This window comes from Gracilinanus agilis, chromosome 5 (genome assembly GCF_016433145.1).
Source record: "Gracilinanus agilis isolate LMUSP501 chromosome 5, AgileGrace, whole genome shotgun sequence".
In the NCBI taxonomy this organism is placed as follows: domain Eukaryota; kingdom Metazoa; phylum Chordata; class Mammalia; order Didelphimorphia; family Didelphidae; genus Gracilinanus; species Gracilinanus agilis.
The window spans coordinates 286372637-286388344 of record NC_058134.1 but is presented as its reverse complement, the minus strand read 5'-3'; the positions used below and the strand labels follow the sequence as shown (position 1 = coordinate 286388344).

General features: G+C 51.3%; 1 protein-coding gene across 2 annotated transcripts in view; it reads right to left on the bottom strand.

Moving 5' to 3' along the window:
- Positions 1 to 4175: 4175 nt before the first annotated feature.
- ZNF385A (zinc finger protein 385A) overlaps positions 4176 to 15708 on the bottom strand; it is an 18090-nt gene continuing 6557 nt past the window's right edge. The window contains exons 2-7 of one of the 2 annotated variants that reach the window (XM_044678055.1): positions 12378 to 12488; positions 9952 to 10114; positions 5292 to 5534; positions 4821 to 4990; positions 4628 to 4723; positions 4176 to 4508 (exon numbers count right to left, since the gene is read on the bottom strand). In XM_044678055.1, coding sequence (XP_044533990.1) covers positions 4278 to 4508; positions 4628 to 4723; positions 4821 to 4990; positions 5292 to 5534; positions 9952 to 10114; positions 12378 to 12488 — 1014 coding nt within the window. In that variant the 3' untranslated portion in view covers positions 4176 to 4277. The remainder of the gene's footprint in view (positions 4509 to 4627; positions 4724 to 4820; positions 4991 to 5291; positions 5535 to 9951; positions 10115 to 12377; positions 12489 to 15708) is intronic. The other variant, XM_044678056.1, reaches the window with a different exon arrangement.

The window sequence follows — 15708 nt, the reverse complement described above, 5'->3', positions numbered from 1 at the left end:
AGTGGAGGGTCAGAACTGGGTATCTACAGAAGGGGGAAGAAATCAGAAGTCGGGGGTATGAACTTTTACCCTGTGTGTATCCTCTTTTTCAGCTCAGTGATATTAGTCACCCTAATTTTACCCAAACTATACAATTTAAGAATTCTCTCACATCTTTCCCCACACCTCTATCTTTCTTCTCCCTTCCTAACCCCTCCCAAGATCCCTGACCCTCTCATCATCTTCCCAAGGACTCTCTTTACCCCCAAAGACTCCCAAATTAACTCCTTGAACTTCCAGTGGTTTTCTACTTCCTTCAATCGAATGGGAAGTTCAGATGCACCCTGACCACTCCCCTGGTTCTATTAGAGATTCTGGTGCCTCAATAAGCCCAGGTCTGTCCCTCTTTGGGGAAATAAACATAGAAAAGAAAAGACATGTAGATATTCTTCCCTTTCTGACTCCCTTATATCAGTATACTCCTCCTTCTCACAAAAATTGAAACATAAAGCCAACTTACCTAAGTTACAGGCAACTGGTAGATACAGATGGTGGGTGATATCTCATCTCCAGCATCTGAAACTGATTTTATACCCAAGAAGTAACTAGAAACTCCAAAGTTGCTAAATTCTGTGGTTACTTCCTTTTTCTCTTTCCCCTGTCTCTGGCCTCTTTTCTGTGTTCCGGTCTGGCTGATGAACTTCTGGTAGGTCTCTGCTGAAATCCCCCTACCAACTTCCTCGCTCCAGACCCTTCTAATTCTTGTCTCTTCCCTTTTTGGAGTCCAGATTCTTCACTCTATCACCATTCTTCCCCCACCCCCAACCTCATGTGGCAGGACCCCTTCATTTCATCACAGCTCAAAGAGGCAGAGGGGATCTAATCCAATCCATACCTGTGTGAGAGTGCCCCCTCAAACTCCTCTCCCAACAAGTGGTCATCCAGCCTTGTTTGACGACTTCTAGGAAAGGGAGCTCACTAGGTCTCTTTCCAACAGGAAATGTACCCCACCTCATTTCACAGGTGAGGAAACAGAGGTCCAGAGAAGTGAATTACTTGAGGTCACACAGGTAACAGCAGAGGCAAGATTGTAGCCTGAAATGATGACTCCAAATTCAGATCTTTTCCCATTACCTTGAGATATTATTATGGGTTCCTCTCCTGAGGCAAGATTCAGGAATCTGAGATCTTTCTCCATACCAAGAAACAATTTTTAAAAATTTAGCACTGTGCTATGTACTTCCAGAGGCACAGCCTCTAAATCAAGTGTTTGGGAATGCCCTCCATTGGCTCTCCTTTGACTTCTCTTGTAAGTGTCCTACCATCTCTCCCCAGGTATCTCCAGACACTTGCCCTCTTTCCAGAGGAATTTCTCAAGCCCCTGACTTTCCCTCCTCCAGTACTATGTTCTTTCCTTCATCTTTTCATCTGGATCCCCAAACTCCTTCTCCTCTCAACTCCATCCTATCTTCTTCCTAGTCTTCATTGTGGGGTTGGATAAACTCAGAGTTGGACTCTGTTTCTGGGCTCAAAGTCTATTTTGCCCCCTTCCCTCAAGAGCACTTCGAAGAGTCTTCCCTGTTTTTCCCTCTTTCTATCTCACCATTCCCATTCCCACTTCCCCAAGACTAAGTCATGAGTAAAGGAGCATCTGTGGGCTTCTGAGCTAAGCTTTTCTGTTTCCAATCTCCCTGATCAGTGTCTAGATCAGGGGTTCCCAGTCCCTACTTGAAATATCCCATAGGGGTTCAAGAAGCTTATCAAAGAGGTTAGGGAATATTTGGTAAATCACTATTATTTTAATGAAATTAATCTTTCCATTTTACTTATGTAAATCTGCATGGTAGATTCCAGGAGGTATTCCCTCATTATTTTTTTTAAACCCTTACCTTCCATCTTAGAATCAATATTGTGTATTGCTTCTAAGACAGAAGAGTGGTAAGGGCTAGGCAATGGGGATTAAGTGATTTGCCCAGGGGGTCACACAGCTAGGAAGTATCTGAGGCCAAATTTGAACCCAGGGCCTCCCATCTCCAGGCCTGACTCTCTATCCAACTGAGTCACCTAGCTTCTACCTCCCTTCATTATTGAATAGAGGATATGGGAAATCAAGAAAGTCAAGAAGTAAATAAAAATGTTTGGTAACCCTTAGCAATGGTTCTCAGAGCAGTCTTTGGACCTTTTGCGGCAATCCTAGCGGTCAACACTAGTTTCCTAATAATTCTAAGGTTATTAAAATACTCCTCTCTTTTCCAACTACCAGGCTGTGATTTTCTTCATACACTTCAATCCAAACAACGCAGCACTGCAACAGATTGAATGCAGGAGCAAATACTCGAAGCTAATTCAGCTATCTTCTGTTATGCCAAATAATTAAAGAAATGGGCAAAAATATGTAGAAAACTCTTCCCACTCATTTTTGCTCGTTTTGGAAAATATAGCTATTCTTCATTAAGAATGGTATGTCGATGGGTTTATTCTTGTTAATTTTTAATGACTTCATAAATATTTTTAATTTTCTGTTTTAATTTCTAATTCAGAAGATAGCGCCAGATTTAACCAGACCAAGGAAAGCTCTTTTGGGGTTTTCAGGGGGGTGTTTAAGAGAATGAAGGGATCCTGAGACCAAAGACTTTGAGCACCTCTGGTCAAGACAAAGAAAGGGATGGAGGGGAAGCTAGGGCTGAATTCTGAAGGCACCAGAGTTCTCTCTCACACCCAGCGTGAATGCGTGTGCCCGTGCCCTCTGGGTACCCACACACCATTATCAGGAAGAAGGGAGAGGTGAATGTGGGGCCTCCGGGGGGCGTGAGCCCCGAGTACCCCTATCCACTCTGGGTAGCCTTGTGTCCCTGGACAGAGAAGACGGTGCCCTGGGGGACGGAAATGCGCGCTTCTCTAACCACCTCCCGGGCCTCCCTCCGTGGGCAGGAGCTCGCCTTTATTTGCGTGTCTCCGACGCCGCCTTGTGGCACCGCTGCGTCTCTTAAAGCAGCAGTCTAGGCAATAACTGCCTTTCCTGGAGGGCTGAGCGAACCACTAAACGGGGTGCACGGCGAGCGGGGGTGCTTCTCACTCAGCTGCTCAGTCGGAGACACCGATCATTCCTCATCTTCCCCACCCGGTGGCTGGCGGAGGATGCCGGTCTCCACGTCCCCCACCCCCTCCTCCCCACTCAGGCGCCCCTCCAAGGAACCAGAGAAGAAAAAGGAGAGACTGAGGCTTGGGGAGCCAAGGGCAGAACGAATCTGGACTTTATTGTTGGGAGGCGGAAGATGCTACATCATCAAGCAGAAACAGGTGATGGTGGTGGTGCAGATGGGGGGCCGCCTCCCCAGGACTGCAGGAATCAGACAACACCCAGGACAGAGAAACACAGAGGCCCCGCCCCCACTCGAGTTGTGCAGTTGAGGGGGCTGGTGGGGAGGAGATTGAGGTAACTGGGCTAGGAGACAGGGAGCAGGGCTACAGCTCTGGGTGCGAATCCTTCTGCAGGGAGCAGGGGGAAGGGGCTTCTATTGCTTTTTGCTCGCTCACAGTTTTGCGGAAGGCAGGGCCAGGGTGGATTTGGATTGGACGGACACCCCCTGCCCCCCTCAGTACCCCCATTGACCATGGGTGCTGGTGAGAAGACAGTGGAAACCCGGGCTGGAGGGGGGGAGTACAGCTGCGGACTGGGGTGTGTAAAGGGGGAGGGGGGAGTCACCAGATGTGGCCACCCCCCCCAAATGCCGTATGGGGGAAGGGAGAAGGACGGGCCAGGTGGACACAGTGAGGCTGCAGGCCAAAATGCCAAAGTGCTTAGGAAGGACCCCGGATCCCACCTGCCCCGCCATGGGGATGTTCACGGAAGCGCTTCGGTTTGGGGGTTTGGGATCCGGAGGCCCAGAGTCCGATTATTGCCAAGAAAATCCGTTCCTGACCCTCACCCCGGACCCCGACCCTGGACATGGCTTGTGAACCCCGTTTTTGTGCTAGGTTTGGGGGTAGGGACTGGATGGACATGGCTTTTGGGAGAGGGGTAATCTCCAAAAGGGCTAGGGATGAGATGCCCCCCCTTTCTGAGGGAGAGGGAGGGGCAGGGGTGGGGTTCCCTGAGATCTGGGGTGCCCCCCCTTCTGAAGCCCCCCTCCCCTGCTTCCCCCTTCCCATTCCTGGAACCCCTGTACCTTGGGGCGGGCTGGGGGAGGCTAGAGGGACCCCTTCCCAAGAGAAGCCAGGAGGGGGGGCGGGCTTGGGGGGGCCCAGAGCCTGGGTCCCAAGAGGAATGGGGGGGAGGTTGCGGGCTAGGGCTGGGGTCAGTAGGGGGAGAAGAGGATGGGTCCGTGCGCAGTTCGGATGGGCCCAGGGGCCGGGTGGAGCAGAGGGTGAGTGAGGGGGGGGCCCTGGAGGAGAGGGGCAGCCGGAGTTGGGCGCAGGGACAGCGGGGAGCCAGCCGCTGCCGCCATCACTGCGGCCACCGCCAGGGGGCTGGGGAGGAGACCGCCGGCCAAGGACTTGGGCAGCTCCTTGGAGAACGTCAGTGTGCCCTGTGGGAGGGAGAGGCAGGGGGTCACCCTGGCTGCCAGGGCCCCGGCACCTTCCCCCGCCCCCACGGATGCCCCCTCCCCCTCTCCGGCCTTCCTGCCCTCTGAGCACCCCGCCTCACCGCCAGCTCCCCCACGCCTCGTGGCTTCTTGTGGCGGCTCAGCAGCGGGTTGGGTTTGCCAGCCATGCCGTCGCGGTGCCGCCTGCTGGAGATGTGCTGGATGGAGGGAGGAGAGGGGCATGTGGGGGGCAGGCTCGGAGGGAGAAGGAGCTGCCCCCCCCCTCCAGCCCAGCCCCAGGGAAGGCCCACTCACCTGTTTTAACTGGATCTCAGAATTGACCTTGACATTGCAGATTTCACAGTGGAAGGTCCGGTCCTGGGAAGGGGCCTCGGGCTCCCCAGGGGTAGGGGGCCCCAGCCTGGGGTACGCTTTGATGGGGCCCAGCCCGCTGCGTGCCTCCAGGATTGTCTTGTGCTTGGTACCTGCCGTGGAGGAGAGTGGGGTCAGGACGACAGATTCCCCACGGCCCCCCACTCTCCCCAAGTTCCAGGGAGAAGCGGGCCTCTGCTCCTTTGGTCCTTCCTGCCTGAGACCCCCGGGGCCCTGGGGTTGGGGAACACCAAGCCTGGCACATAGCTGGTGCTTAATAAGTGCTTACTGCCCCAGAACACCATAGGGTCCTACTAGGAGGGAGGAGGGGGTGAGGCAGGGAAATTGAGGAAGGGAGGGCAGGGGCCAGGGTCCTGGGCCAGGGCATTGGGAAGGGTCCCAGGGGCTCATTACCTTTGTTATGCGCCTCCAGCTGGGACAGGGAGTTCACAGCCACCTTACACAGGGCGCAGTAGAGCAGCCTCTTGGCCTTTTCTTCCTCCTCCTTGCTGCCCCCCGGGAGTGGGGCCGGGGCCGGAGGCCTCCCTTCGCCCTTGGCTCCACCCCGGCCAGTTTCCGGGACGCTGGGTGGGGAAGGGACTGCGAGCTGCTTCTCCGGGGATCTGGGGGCCAGGCCCAGCCCGTTCTCCACCACGACTGGGAGGATGGGGAGAGGAACAGGGCTCAGAAGGGTTTGTCTCTGCAGAAAGGGACCGAAGAGCCCCCACTGCTTGGCCTGGATCCCTTCAGACAAAAGAACCCAGGCCCCCGAGCTCCCAGCTCTCTGGAGTGTGTATCTAGCCTGCCCTTCGAGGCCTCTAGCCCACAAATGGCCAAGTGGTCCCCCCCACCCCAACACACACACACAGTTCTCCCCTGCAGGGAATGAGCACATCCCTCTCTGCTTAGCACAATCCTGGCAGGCTGCCTGGCTGGGATGGAGAAGCTCTGCTGATCCAGGACCCGCCCGGCCTGGCCTCACTCGGCTTGGGGCCTGGTGGATCCCCAGGGCCTGCCCCACCCCCACAGAGGAAAGCTAGAAGGGAGGGGGAGAGGCATTGAGAAAGGGGGAGATGGGTCCTAGGAGACAGAGATGGGATCAGGGCTGGTCAGAGCCTGAGACACGGGATCCAGGGCCAGGCAGAGAGAGGGAGGGCACAGGGACCATGGCTGGCCTACTCTATAATTCATGGTTCCATTAAAGATGCACGGGCTCGAGTCCTGGTCTGGGCTCCAGCCTCTCAACTCCCAATGGGGGGAAACTCCAGCTCCTCCACATGATCTAGTTTCCGGGTCAGAGGGAGGCTGGCTGGCCAGAGGGAGCGTCTGTCTGTCCAGCCTACCTACTCCGGTGCCCTGTCCTCCCTGTTGTCGTCTCGTCTGACATTTGAGTTTTCAAAGCTTTATTTCCCATGATCTCATTTGCTCTTTACGACAGCCCGTAAACAAGGAAGCCTGCTCTCCCTCTCTAGGGCCCCCCACCCTCTTTTTTTAATAGAGGGGAGAACTGAGGCTGAGAGGTAAAACGAGGCTCCGGGACACCAGGCTTTTCCCGCTGGCCTCTGTGTATCTCTCCCACTTGGTTTCCCTTAGCTCCAAACTCAGATGCCTCCATCACACCCAATTTTGGGCTAGTGAGGTCAGGAGAGAGGGAGGAGGAGGAGGAACAGAGAGGCCTGGGTTCCTTTGGGCCAGAGCATGATTGATATCTGATGCCGTCATGTCACAATAACGGAGGGGAGGATGGCCAGTCCACATGTATCCTCCCCTGCCCATTCCTCTCTCTCTCAGATTCCTGACTCTAAACTGGATCTGGAATGGCCTCTGGCAGGCAGAGCTGGGAGAGAACAGAGGATTGTAAATTTAGAGTCAAAGGGGATCTCAGTCTGAGGCCATCTAGGCCAACCTCTTCATTTTAATAGATGAGGAAGACAAATGACTTGTCCAAGGTCATGCGGCTTGTCAATAGAAGAGCCAGATCCAGAATCCAAGTCTCCCGACTGCCAGTCTAGTTCCCCTTTTCACTGTTCCCAAAGAGAGGAGAATGGGCTAAAGACGACTCAGGAATCCTGAACCTTCCCTCCTCTTGTGAAGGGGCCTCTTTTTCGTGGGGAGGGGAGCCAGGTCAAGACCTTGCCAATTCTACCTCCTTCTCTTCTGAGTCACTGGGCTGGGAACACAGAAGGGATTCTGTGCTGGGAAAAGCTGGAGAGGGTGTGGTAAGGCTAGGGGGTGACAGGATGGAAACTCTAGATCACTGGGGTCTCTGGGCTTGGCTCATGGGTTTACCTAGGTGGGGACAGCTCGGAATAAAGAGAGAGGCGGAAACATAAATGGAGAGAGGATAAACCACTCGTTATATACGTGCAGTGGTGTGCAAATTCCTTGGGATAAGCAATCATTTTGATCTGTTTTCATTTTGTGACAGCACTGGTCATACTTAGATATTTTTGCAGTTGATAGGCTGCCTGACCTTGACCAGAGGAAACCTGACTGGACTAGTTTTCTCATCATTAGCTAATTCTGTCAGTGTCTCCTCACTCTCTTTAGTCCTGTTCTTAATTCTGTGCTTTTTAGAATGGATATTTCTCCAAGGAAACATGCAAAAGGTGTTGCTCCTAATGAGCACACTTCAATGACTGTTAGAGATATTATAGCAAGCTATTGGTGTGGGGAAGCCAAGCATTTCAAGGTTCATTCAAGCCCACAATGAAACAAGATCAGTTGCACTGAAGCACAAAGGAAAGTGAGGTCAAAACCAAAAAACAATGCCAAGAACTGGAAAAACGATTGCTGTGAAACAGCCTAATTAATTCTCGAAAAACAAGCAAAGACCTTCAGAGAGATCTGGCAGCTGGATGGGCTGTTATTGATTCCTCTAGAGTGCATTGAAGGGTTCTTGAACTTGGAAGAAAAGTGAAAAGACAAATTAAAAAAAAAAAAACCAGCTCACCACTGTTATGAAGAAGAAATGCTTGTCATAGGCAAGACAATACAAAGACTGGATTACTGACGATTAGGAAAAATGTGATCTTTACTGACAAAACTCACTTTTTCACTCAAGGATGAATTCATTCATTGAATTCATTCATTCAAAACTGTTGTCAGGAGTCCAAATGAGCCTGTAGGATGTAGGCTTCTTCATCAGACTGTAAAATATCCACCAAAAAAAAAGAAGTTTTGGGATTTTGTTTTGTTTTGTTTTCCTGAAATCTGGAAGTCTTCTTATCCCCACTGAGGGAATCTGTTAAATATATTGATTTTCTTGTTTTGTCAGTTATATTGATTGATTCTCAAGAAGCAGGATTATTCTAGAATTATGTAAATTCTTCAAAGGAGGCAGAATACTGCCACACAATTTTGGGCCATGACATATCCTGAAAGGATAAACAATGTATCCTAGAAATGGAGATAAATATGCCTCAGTGGCCTTTGAACCCACCTGATAGAAACTTCATTGAAAACCCACGACCATGGGAGCAACTAGGTGGCTCAGTGGATTGAGCACCATGCCTAGAGATGGGAGGTCCTGGGTTCAACTGGCCTCAGATACTTCCTAGCTGGGTGACCCTGCTCAAGTCACTTAACCCCCATTGCCTAGCCCTTGCTGCTCTTCTGCCGTGGAACCAATGCACAGTATTGATTCTAAGACAGAAGATACGGGTTTAAAAGTCATGACTTATAACCAAAGCTCAACTTAAAAATATAGATTGTTCCTCTTAAGGTAAACTTAATGTCCAGTGTGATTAAAATGTGGTTTTATAATAAGGAATTAAAGAATATGTGTCAGAATCTTATGAACTCATTGCAGAATCATGTAAAATTAGTGATTATGGGGGAAGCTGGGTGACTCAGTTGGATAGAGAGTCAAGCCTAGAGATGGGAGGTCCTGGGTTCAAATCTCATCTCAGATACTTCCTAGCTGGGTGACCATGGCCAAGTCACTTAACTCCAATTGCCTAGCCCTTAGAGTTCTTCTGTCTTTGGAACTGATACTTAGAATAGATCCTAAGACAGAAGGTAAGAGTTTTAAAAAACTCAGAAACTAATGACTATGGCAAAGGGAGGTCGGATTGCAAATCAAATATTTTATAAAGATGTAAAAATTGTAAGGTTAAATGTATTTGCCAGTACACTTTATTATTCTAATCCCAATTCGCACACCACTGTATATACACATATGCACATATATAGGCTTTTCCTCTTTACATCTTAGGTATATTTCCTATCTCTATGTATATATGTGTATATATGAAGACAGAGGGACCAAGAGAGGAGGGGGCAAAACAGAGAAGGAGAGGAGAGAGAAGGGGGAAGAGAGAGACAGAGAGGGAGAAAGGGGGAGAGAAACAGAGAGAGAATCGAGGGAGAGAAAGAGAGATGAGAATGGGAGGGAGGAGAGGGAGGTGAAGCTGAAAGAGAATCCAAGGAAATCCAGAGGCAAAAAGAACCAAGCATGACCAAGATCAGGATTTCAGTTGGAATGAAGACCTCGAAGAATTCCCAAGTGGTCATCTATCCTTTCCTTGAAGCTCTCCAGTGGAGTGAAAACCATCCCTTCCCAAGGCAATCCTCTACACTACTGGACAAATCTAACTACAGAAAGTTTTCACCAATATTGAGCACAAATTTGCTTCTTTGCAACTTCCCTATATGGCTCCTGGTTCTGTTTTCTGGAGCCCTGCAGAACAAGCTTAATCCTTCCACTTGATAGCCTTTCAAATATTTGAAGACAGATATAATGGCCCCTCTGAGTCTTCTCCAGGCTAAATGTTGCCAGTGCCTTTAGCAGAGTACAATGGGACCATCACCTCCTCATTTCCTGGAAGCTATGCCTCTCTGTAACCTATTGGCTCTTTTGCCTGCCAGCTCCCACCATTGGCTCATAATGAACTTATGGTCTACTGACATTCCTGGATCTTTTTCTCCCCCAGATAAAATGCCGTCGAATATGTCTTTCCTCCCTTATACTTGAGACAGAGATATAATGGCAAGTAGAGCCAGACAGATGCAGAGAAACATGTGTGTGTATATATAAGTGTGTGTATGAATATCATGGGAATGACAGACACACCTGGGCGAAGGGCCCCTCCATCCTCACTGGGAGGGCTGTTGCCTGTTGGGGCTGGGTCTCCAGGTTCCTTGACTACGGGCTCTTTGCCCCGAGTCTTGGCCGCCTCAATGCCTTTGACACGTCGAGCATGCCGGTTGCCCTTGTAGTGTGCCTCTGCCTGGCTCTGTAGAACAGGGGAATCAGAAGAGCGTTTGAGAATCCATTCCATCTCCCCCTCAGTAAACATGCATCCCATTTCTACACGAGGACTCTCCATCCCTTTTCCCAGAGTTCTCGTTGCTGGAGGAGAAGTGGGAGAGGAAGGGAGAACCTGGGAATCATCTTAACCTTTGGGGATCTAAAACTGATTGTGAATTATCTCAGTGGTGGTGGTGGTGGGGACTGGGGGGGTTCAGTTGATGGAGAAAAAGCAGGAATGCTTCCTGAACCCAGATATCCATGTTCTCAGGTCCTAGAAAAGGACTTCTTAACTGGACCCCTTTGGCATCCAGTGAAGCCTTTGGACCCTTTCTTGGAATCATATTTTTAAACGCATAAAATAAAAAATACATGGAATTACAAAGGAAATCAATGCTCTTAAACAGTTATTAAAAAAATTTTTTTTTAAATCCTTCTCTTCCATCAATACTGTGTACTGGTTCTAAGGCAGAAGAGCTATGAGGGCTAGGCAGTAGGGGTTAAGTGACTTGCCCAGGGTCACCCAGCTAGGAAGTATCTGAGGCCAGATTTGAACCCAGGACCTCCCCTCTCTAAGCCTGGCTCTCAATCCACTGAGCCACCCAGCTGCCCCCCCCCAACTTTTTAAACCCTATTTGTTCAGGTTAAGAATGTCTATCCCTAGAAATGAGGGACACCTTAGCCCTGCTCTGCTCCTTCCCCAACCCTGAACCCTGTATTGCTCCAGTAGCCTATCTCTAACTAGTACTCCCTCCCCAGCCCTTCAGGGAGGGGAAGGGAATAGATGCCTCCCCAAGAGCTGGAAGCTTGTCTATTCTTGGGAAGGGCCTGGAAGTCACCCTGGCTGCTGCCTCTCCAGACTCCCAGATGTCCCCCCTCCCTGTCTTTTGGAGGCCCTCTTTTATTAGCACACTATTCGAGGACGGGGCCTGGGATAGATCGCCTGGGTCCCTGTCCTGATTCTCCTCCTGAGCCTTGTTTCCCCTGAGGTCTCCATGGCAGAGACCCTAGAGGACCCTGGCCACAGGCCCTCTGGATCAGCTTTCTAGCTCTAGCAGAAAGGACAGAGACAGAAGCAGAGACAGCTGTCAAAACAGAACCCACAGTAGGGGGTGGGAGAGTGAGGGTGAGGTGGAGAAGGCAATGCATTGGAGAAAAGGGGAGCCGTCTGCCTACGCCTGGGTCTCCCCATGCCCCGGCGACCAGAGCAAGAAGTTCAGGGGAACTGGATGTGTGGGTCTGGACCTGGCTCTAAGTGGGTGAATCCCCTTCCCCTGGGTCTTTTCCACCATTCCCTGGATCTCCCTCCCCTCCCCCAGGATGGTAATCTCTGGCTGGGTGGATAAGATCCCAGGAGCCACAAAGGTCCTGGGGATAGAGGTAGGAATGTAAGGGGTGGGGAGGACAGAGCACACTCAGCAGGCTCGGAGTCAGTCGAGGGGAGGGAAGAAGACCGAGCCCAGCAGCGTGGAAGAGGAGGAAGAAGAAGCAGACAGAAACTAAACATTCTTTCCCAGTGTCCACTGTTCAGATGTCCAGCAGAATGAAATGTTGCTGTTTCCCACTAAAAGATCCCAAAGCACTTTGAGCCCACAAAAGCCCCAAACTGAGACAAGAAACGGTTGGGGAAGATCAGCCACCTGGGTTCCAGGTGGTTCTCTCTGGGGCCCTGGGGAGGGTGCTATGTGTGTTTGTCTATGTGGGTGCGAGTTCATCCATATGTTAGTGGGGATGAGAGGATAGTGGGGAGTGAAATGGGGGAAAGAGAAAAGGAAGTTACATAGGAAGAGTTGATGAGAGGTCACAGATCCTCCTTGCATCAGACAGGAAAACCAGCCACCTCCCAAAAGGGCATACTAGCCATCGCGCTTGCTTTTTCGCCATATAATTGCTCCTTTTTTCAACCTCAGTCTCTCAATCTGGAAATTCCCCAGGTCAAGGAATTTCCCAGCTTTCTGTGAAGATTAGAGCTAAAGGGCACTAAGGGGATAGATGGTCCCTTGTCTGAAGGGGGGTCTGAGGGGAACCAAGAAATAATCCAAGTTGTCTGGTGTAGTAATGGTTTTCCCATCCAAAGTAAAACAATCTGTAACCCTCTTTGCAATGTCCCCCCAGTCCCCACAATCCCATACTATCCTTCCAGACCCCCTCCTCTCCCTCCAGTGGCCCACCAATCTCTATTCTTCTCACCCTAATGGCCCCCAGGCTCCTGCCAGCCTTTCTCCCTTTAGCTGAGCTGGGCCCCTCACCTGGGAATTAAATCGGATCTGACAGACATTACAGGAAATGACTGGCCGCTTGGTCTTGAGTAGAGGTCCCCCAAAGGTGTGGGACAGCACAGCCTTCTGCACGGGATCCATCTGAGAACAGAGTCAGGGGGTGAGTCACAGACCCTGGCATACGGCCCCAGTCTCCAAAGGCCAAAAAGGGGAGACCCCTCTTTTATCATCTCCAGGAGACAGTTTCTACATCAGCTAGCTTGCCCCCCCCAACCAAATTTGCTCAGTGCTCCCAGCTTCTGTGCCCTCTCTTACTCTTGGCCCCAGGATTTCCAATCCCAACATCCCCAGCTTCGTTGTTCCTGATCCCTTACTTCATCCCTTCTGTCACTGGCCATGGCTAGTGACCTTCCAGACCAGTCACCTCAGAACCCAAGCTAGCTGAGTGGGATCCTTCTCCCCAACCAACCTCATCTCCTCCTGGGTCCTGCTCCTCTCAGGGAATACTTTGGGGGAGGGGCTTGGCTACATGGTAATGGAATGGCAAAAGGGGTTATCAGTGACCTAGTCTTGGGCTTTCTAGTCTCAACAGTCCACCTGTGGCCAGAGAAATTCCTCAAATGTAGCTGTTGGGATTCAGCAAACAGACAAGGCTGGGGGGAAGCTAGGACCCCCAGTCCCTTCTCAAGAGTTCCCTCTGGCTAGAGAAAGAGGACTCTTGTGAGCCATCTTTCTCTGAGCTGCAAGACCTCCAGGGCCAGGGCTGTGGTGCTGCTCAGGATCTGAAAAGCATCTCTCCCTACACATGGAGAGATGGGCCAGCAGATGTCTCTTCAGCTGCCTGCCAAGAGCCCACATGGGGAGGGGAGGAGATGGGAGTTTCTGTGAAGCCTTCTTCTGCCACAGGGGGCCAGGAGAGGCCAAAGGATGGAGCCAAGGGACCCCCAGCACCAGACAATAGCTCCTCCTCACTGCCCCCCATTTCTAGCCCCTCTCTTCTTAGGGGGCCTGGGAGTGCCAGGACTGGAATGCAGCTGGGGATAGGGAGGAATGGGTGGTGACAGGGACCACCCATAGGAATGGGGCCAAGCTGGGGTTGAAGCATAATCATCCAGATGGAGGGGTCAAGTGAGGGCGTGTAGCTGGGGGTTCCAAGATCCTTAGCTCCATGGCTGAACTCCCCCTGCCCTGGTTTCCAGAGAGACTCTGCTTTTGAAAAGCAAATCAGGGAGGTGAGCAGAGAGGACCCAGGCAGTTTGGCTCCCATCTAGCCATTTCCAATAACTGTGCTAAAAGAGGGAGGGGAGACAGGAGTTCAGAACACCCACACGCTGGAATAGGGGCTTTGGGATCACAAGGAGGAAGGTCACTGATAGTGACCCCTCAAATTCTGGTAACGAGAGGGCTAGTAGCCTTGGCTTCATCATCCAGAAAAAGCATTTGATTGACAGGTGTCAATATTGACTTTCCCCCTGAAAGATCCAGCCCATATCCATGGAGAAGCCAACCAGTGGAAGGGGGTGTGTGCGTGTGTGTGTGTGTGTGTGTGTGTGTGTGTGTGTATGTATTAAGCATGCTGGGATGAGTCTTTGTGTATGGGTGGGACGTGAATGGGTATCATGTGCTTCTAAGACGTCAGCAGCTTATCTATCTCGGCGTGTACAGGGCTAGAGACATGGGTGAAGGGCTCTGTTGTATAATCTACATATGTGGTGATCTGTGTAGAGGTATAATGTGACCTGGGCATTCATATAAATGTGTGATATGTGAGAAAGAGAGAGAAGGAATGGGGAAGGAGAGATGGAGGGGAGAGAGAAAAGGAGAAAGAGGAGAGATATTAAGAGAGAAGGAGAAAGGAGAGAGAGGAGAAAGAAAAAAAGAGAAAGAAGGGGAGAGAGAAAAAGAGAGAAAGGGGGAGAGGAGAGAAAGAGACAGAGGAGGAGAAGGAGAATAGAAGTGACACAGTCTCCTTTGCCAGGACTAGGCCTCCAGGCTGAGACCCTAAAGCCTTCCCCTCTGGGGTAGGGCCCTGGCCCCCTGGCCCCCAGAGTCCTCTGTTTCTTCATATGCTGGGTGGGGGTTGGGGATTCAACCTGAAACTCAATATGGGCCGAGAAACCCAAGTCAGATGAGCTGGGTTAGAGAGAACGTGTGTGTGTGTGTGTGTGTGTGTGTGTGTGTGTGTTTTTCCGGGGCAAAAGGGGGATAGAAAGGAGGTGAAGGAAGAAGGATGAACCCCCCCCCCCAGTTCCTGCCTTCTGCCCTGGGTTCAGAGGTCCCTTGGTAGTGACAATGATTCTGACACTGCCCTTTGGTTGTTTCTTTCCAACTCTTTTCTCACCCTTTCCTGCCCCACAGCTGGCCCTGTCCAGGTTTCTCTGTCTCTCTCCTTCAGGGTGACAGAGCTCCCCCATCCTACTCCCAGGTTCTGGGAAAGGTCTAGTTTAACGCTGTAAATACCACATTAGGGTGGGGGGAGTGGGGGTGGAGAAGGAAGGCTGAGTGATCCCAAAGTCAGACAATTCCCCTCTGGGTATCTTCCTTCCCAGGAAACTGGAATAAATGTCAGCCTTGGTGTCAAAACGCCTGGGCCCAATTCTCTCCAGAGAAGGAATGGTTCAGGCCAAGGTCAGGGGGACTGAAGTGACCTAGCTCTTGGTTCTGGAGATTCTAAAGCCCATCCCCACATCTGGGCCCTTTCCTGAGATCCAGAGTCCTTCTCTGTGGGGGCCCCCAAGATATATACCCCCAGAGGTCCTCAAAGATTAAAAACCAAAGTGGATTGTATTCTTGAGAAGCTGGGGAGAAGAAATAAATCTAGAAAGGTGCTATGTGTATGGAGTGGGGGGGGGGAAGCAAGGAGAAACAGAAAGATAAATTGAGGAGGGGGCTTTGATTCCCTTCCCTTCCATTGCCTTGTCTCTGATAAAGCCAGGTGCCCTGAACCCCCTCTTGATTTCTTCCCCCCTTCCCCGAACCCTGCAGAATTCCAAACAAACAACCCAAGGAGGAGAGATGGGAAGGGAAGAGAGAAGGCCAAAGATTGGGGGCCTAGGCTAGAAGGACATCTAGAATGGAGAGCCGGGAGGAGGAGGATGGGTGAGGGGCTCATTTGAGAGAAGCAGGTGGGAGACTTAGAGGGCTAGGAAGGAATCCTGGGAGATGCAGAGGGCACAAAGAGGGCAGGCTCGGGGTGAGAAGCTGGCATGGCAGGAAAGGAGGATGCAGTGGGCTCTGGAGGCATGGGAATCTGCAGAAGGGGAGAGCAGCCCCAATAGCTGGCTGGAGTGCTAGGAGAGCGATGGGGGGGGGGCCCGCTGGGCGATCTGGGCCGGGCTGAGGGGGCACTCAGGGCGGGGGA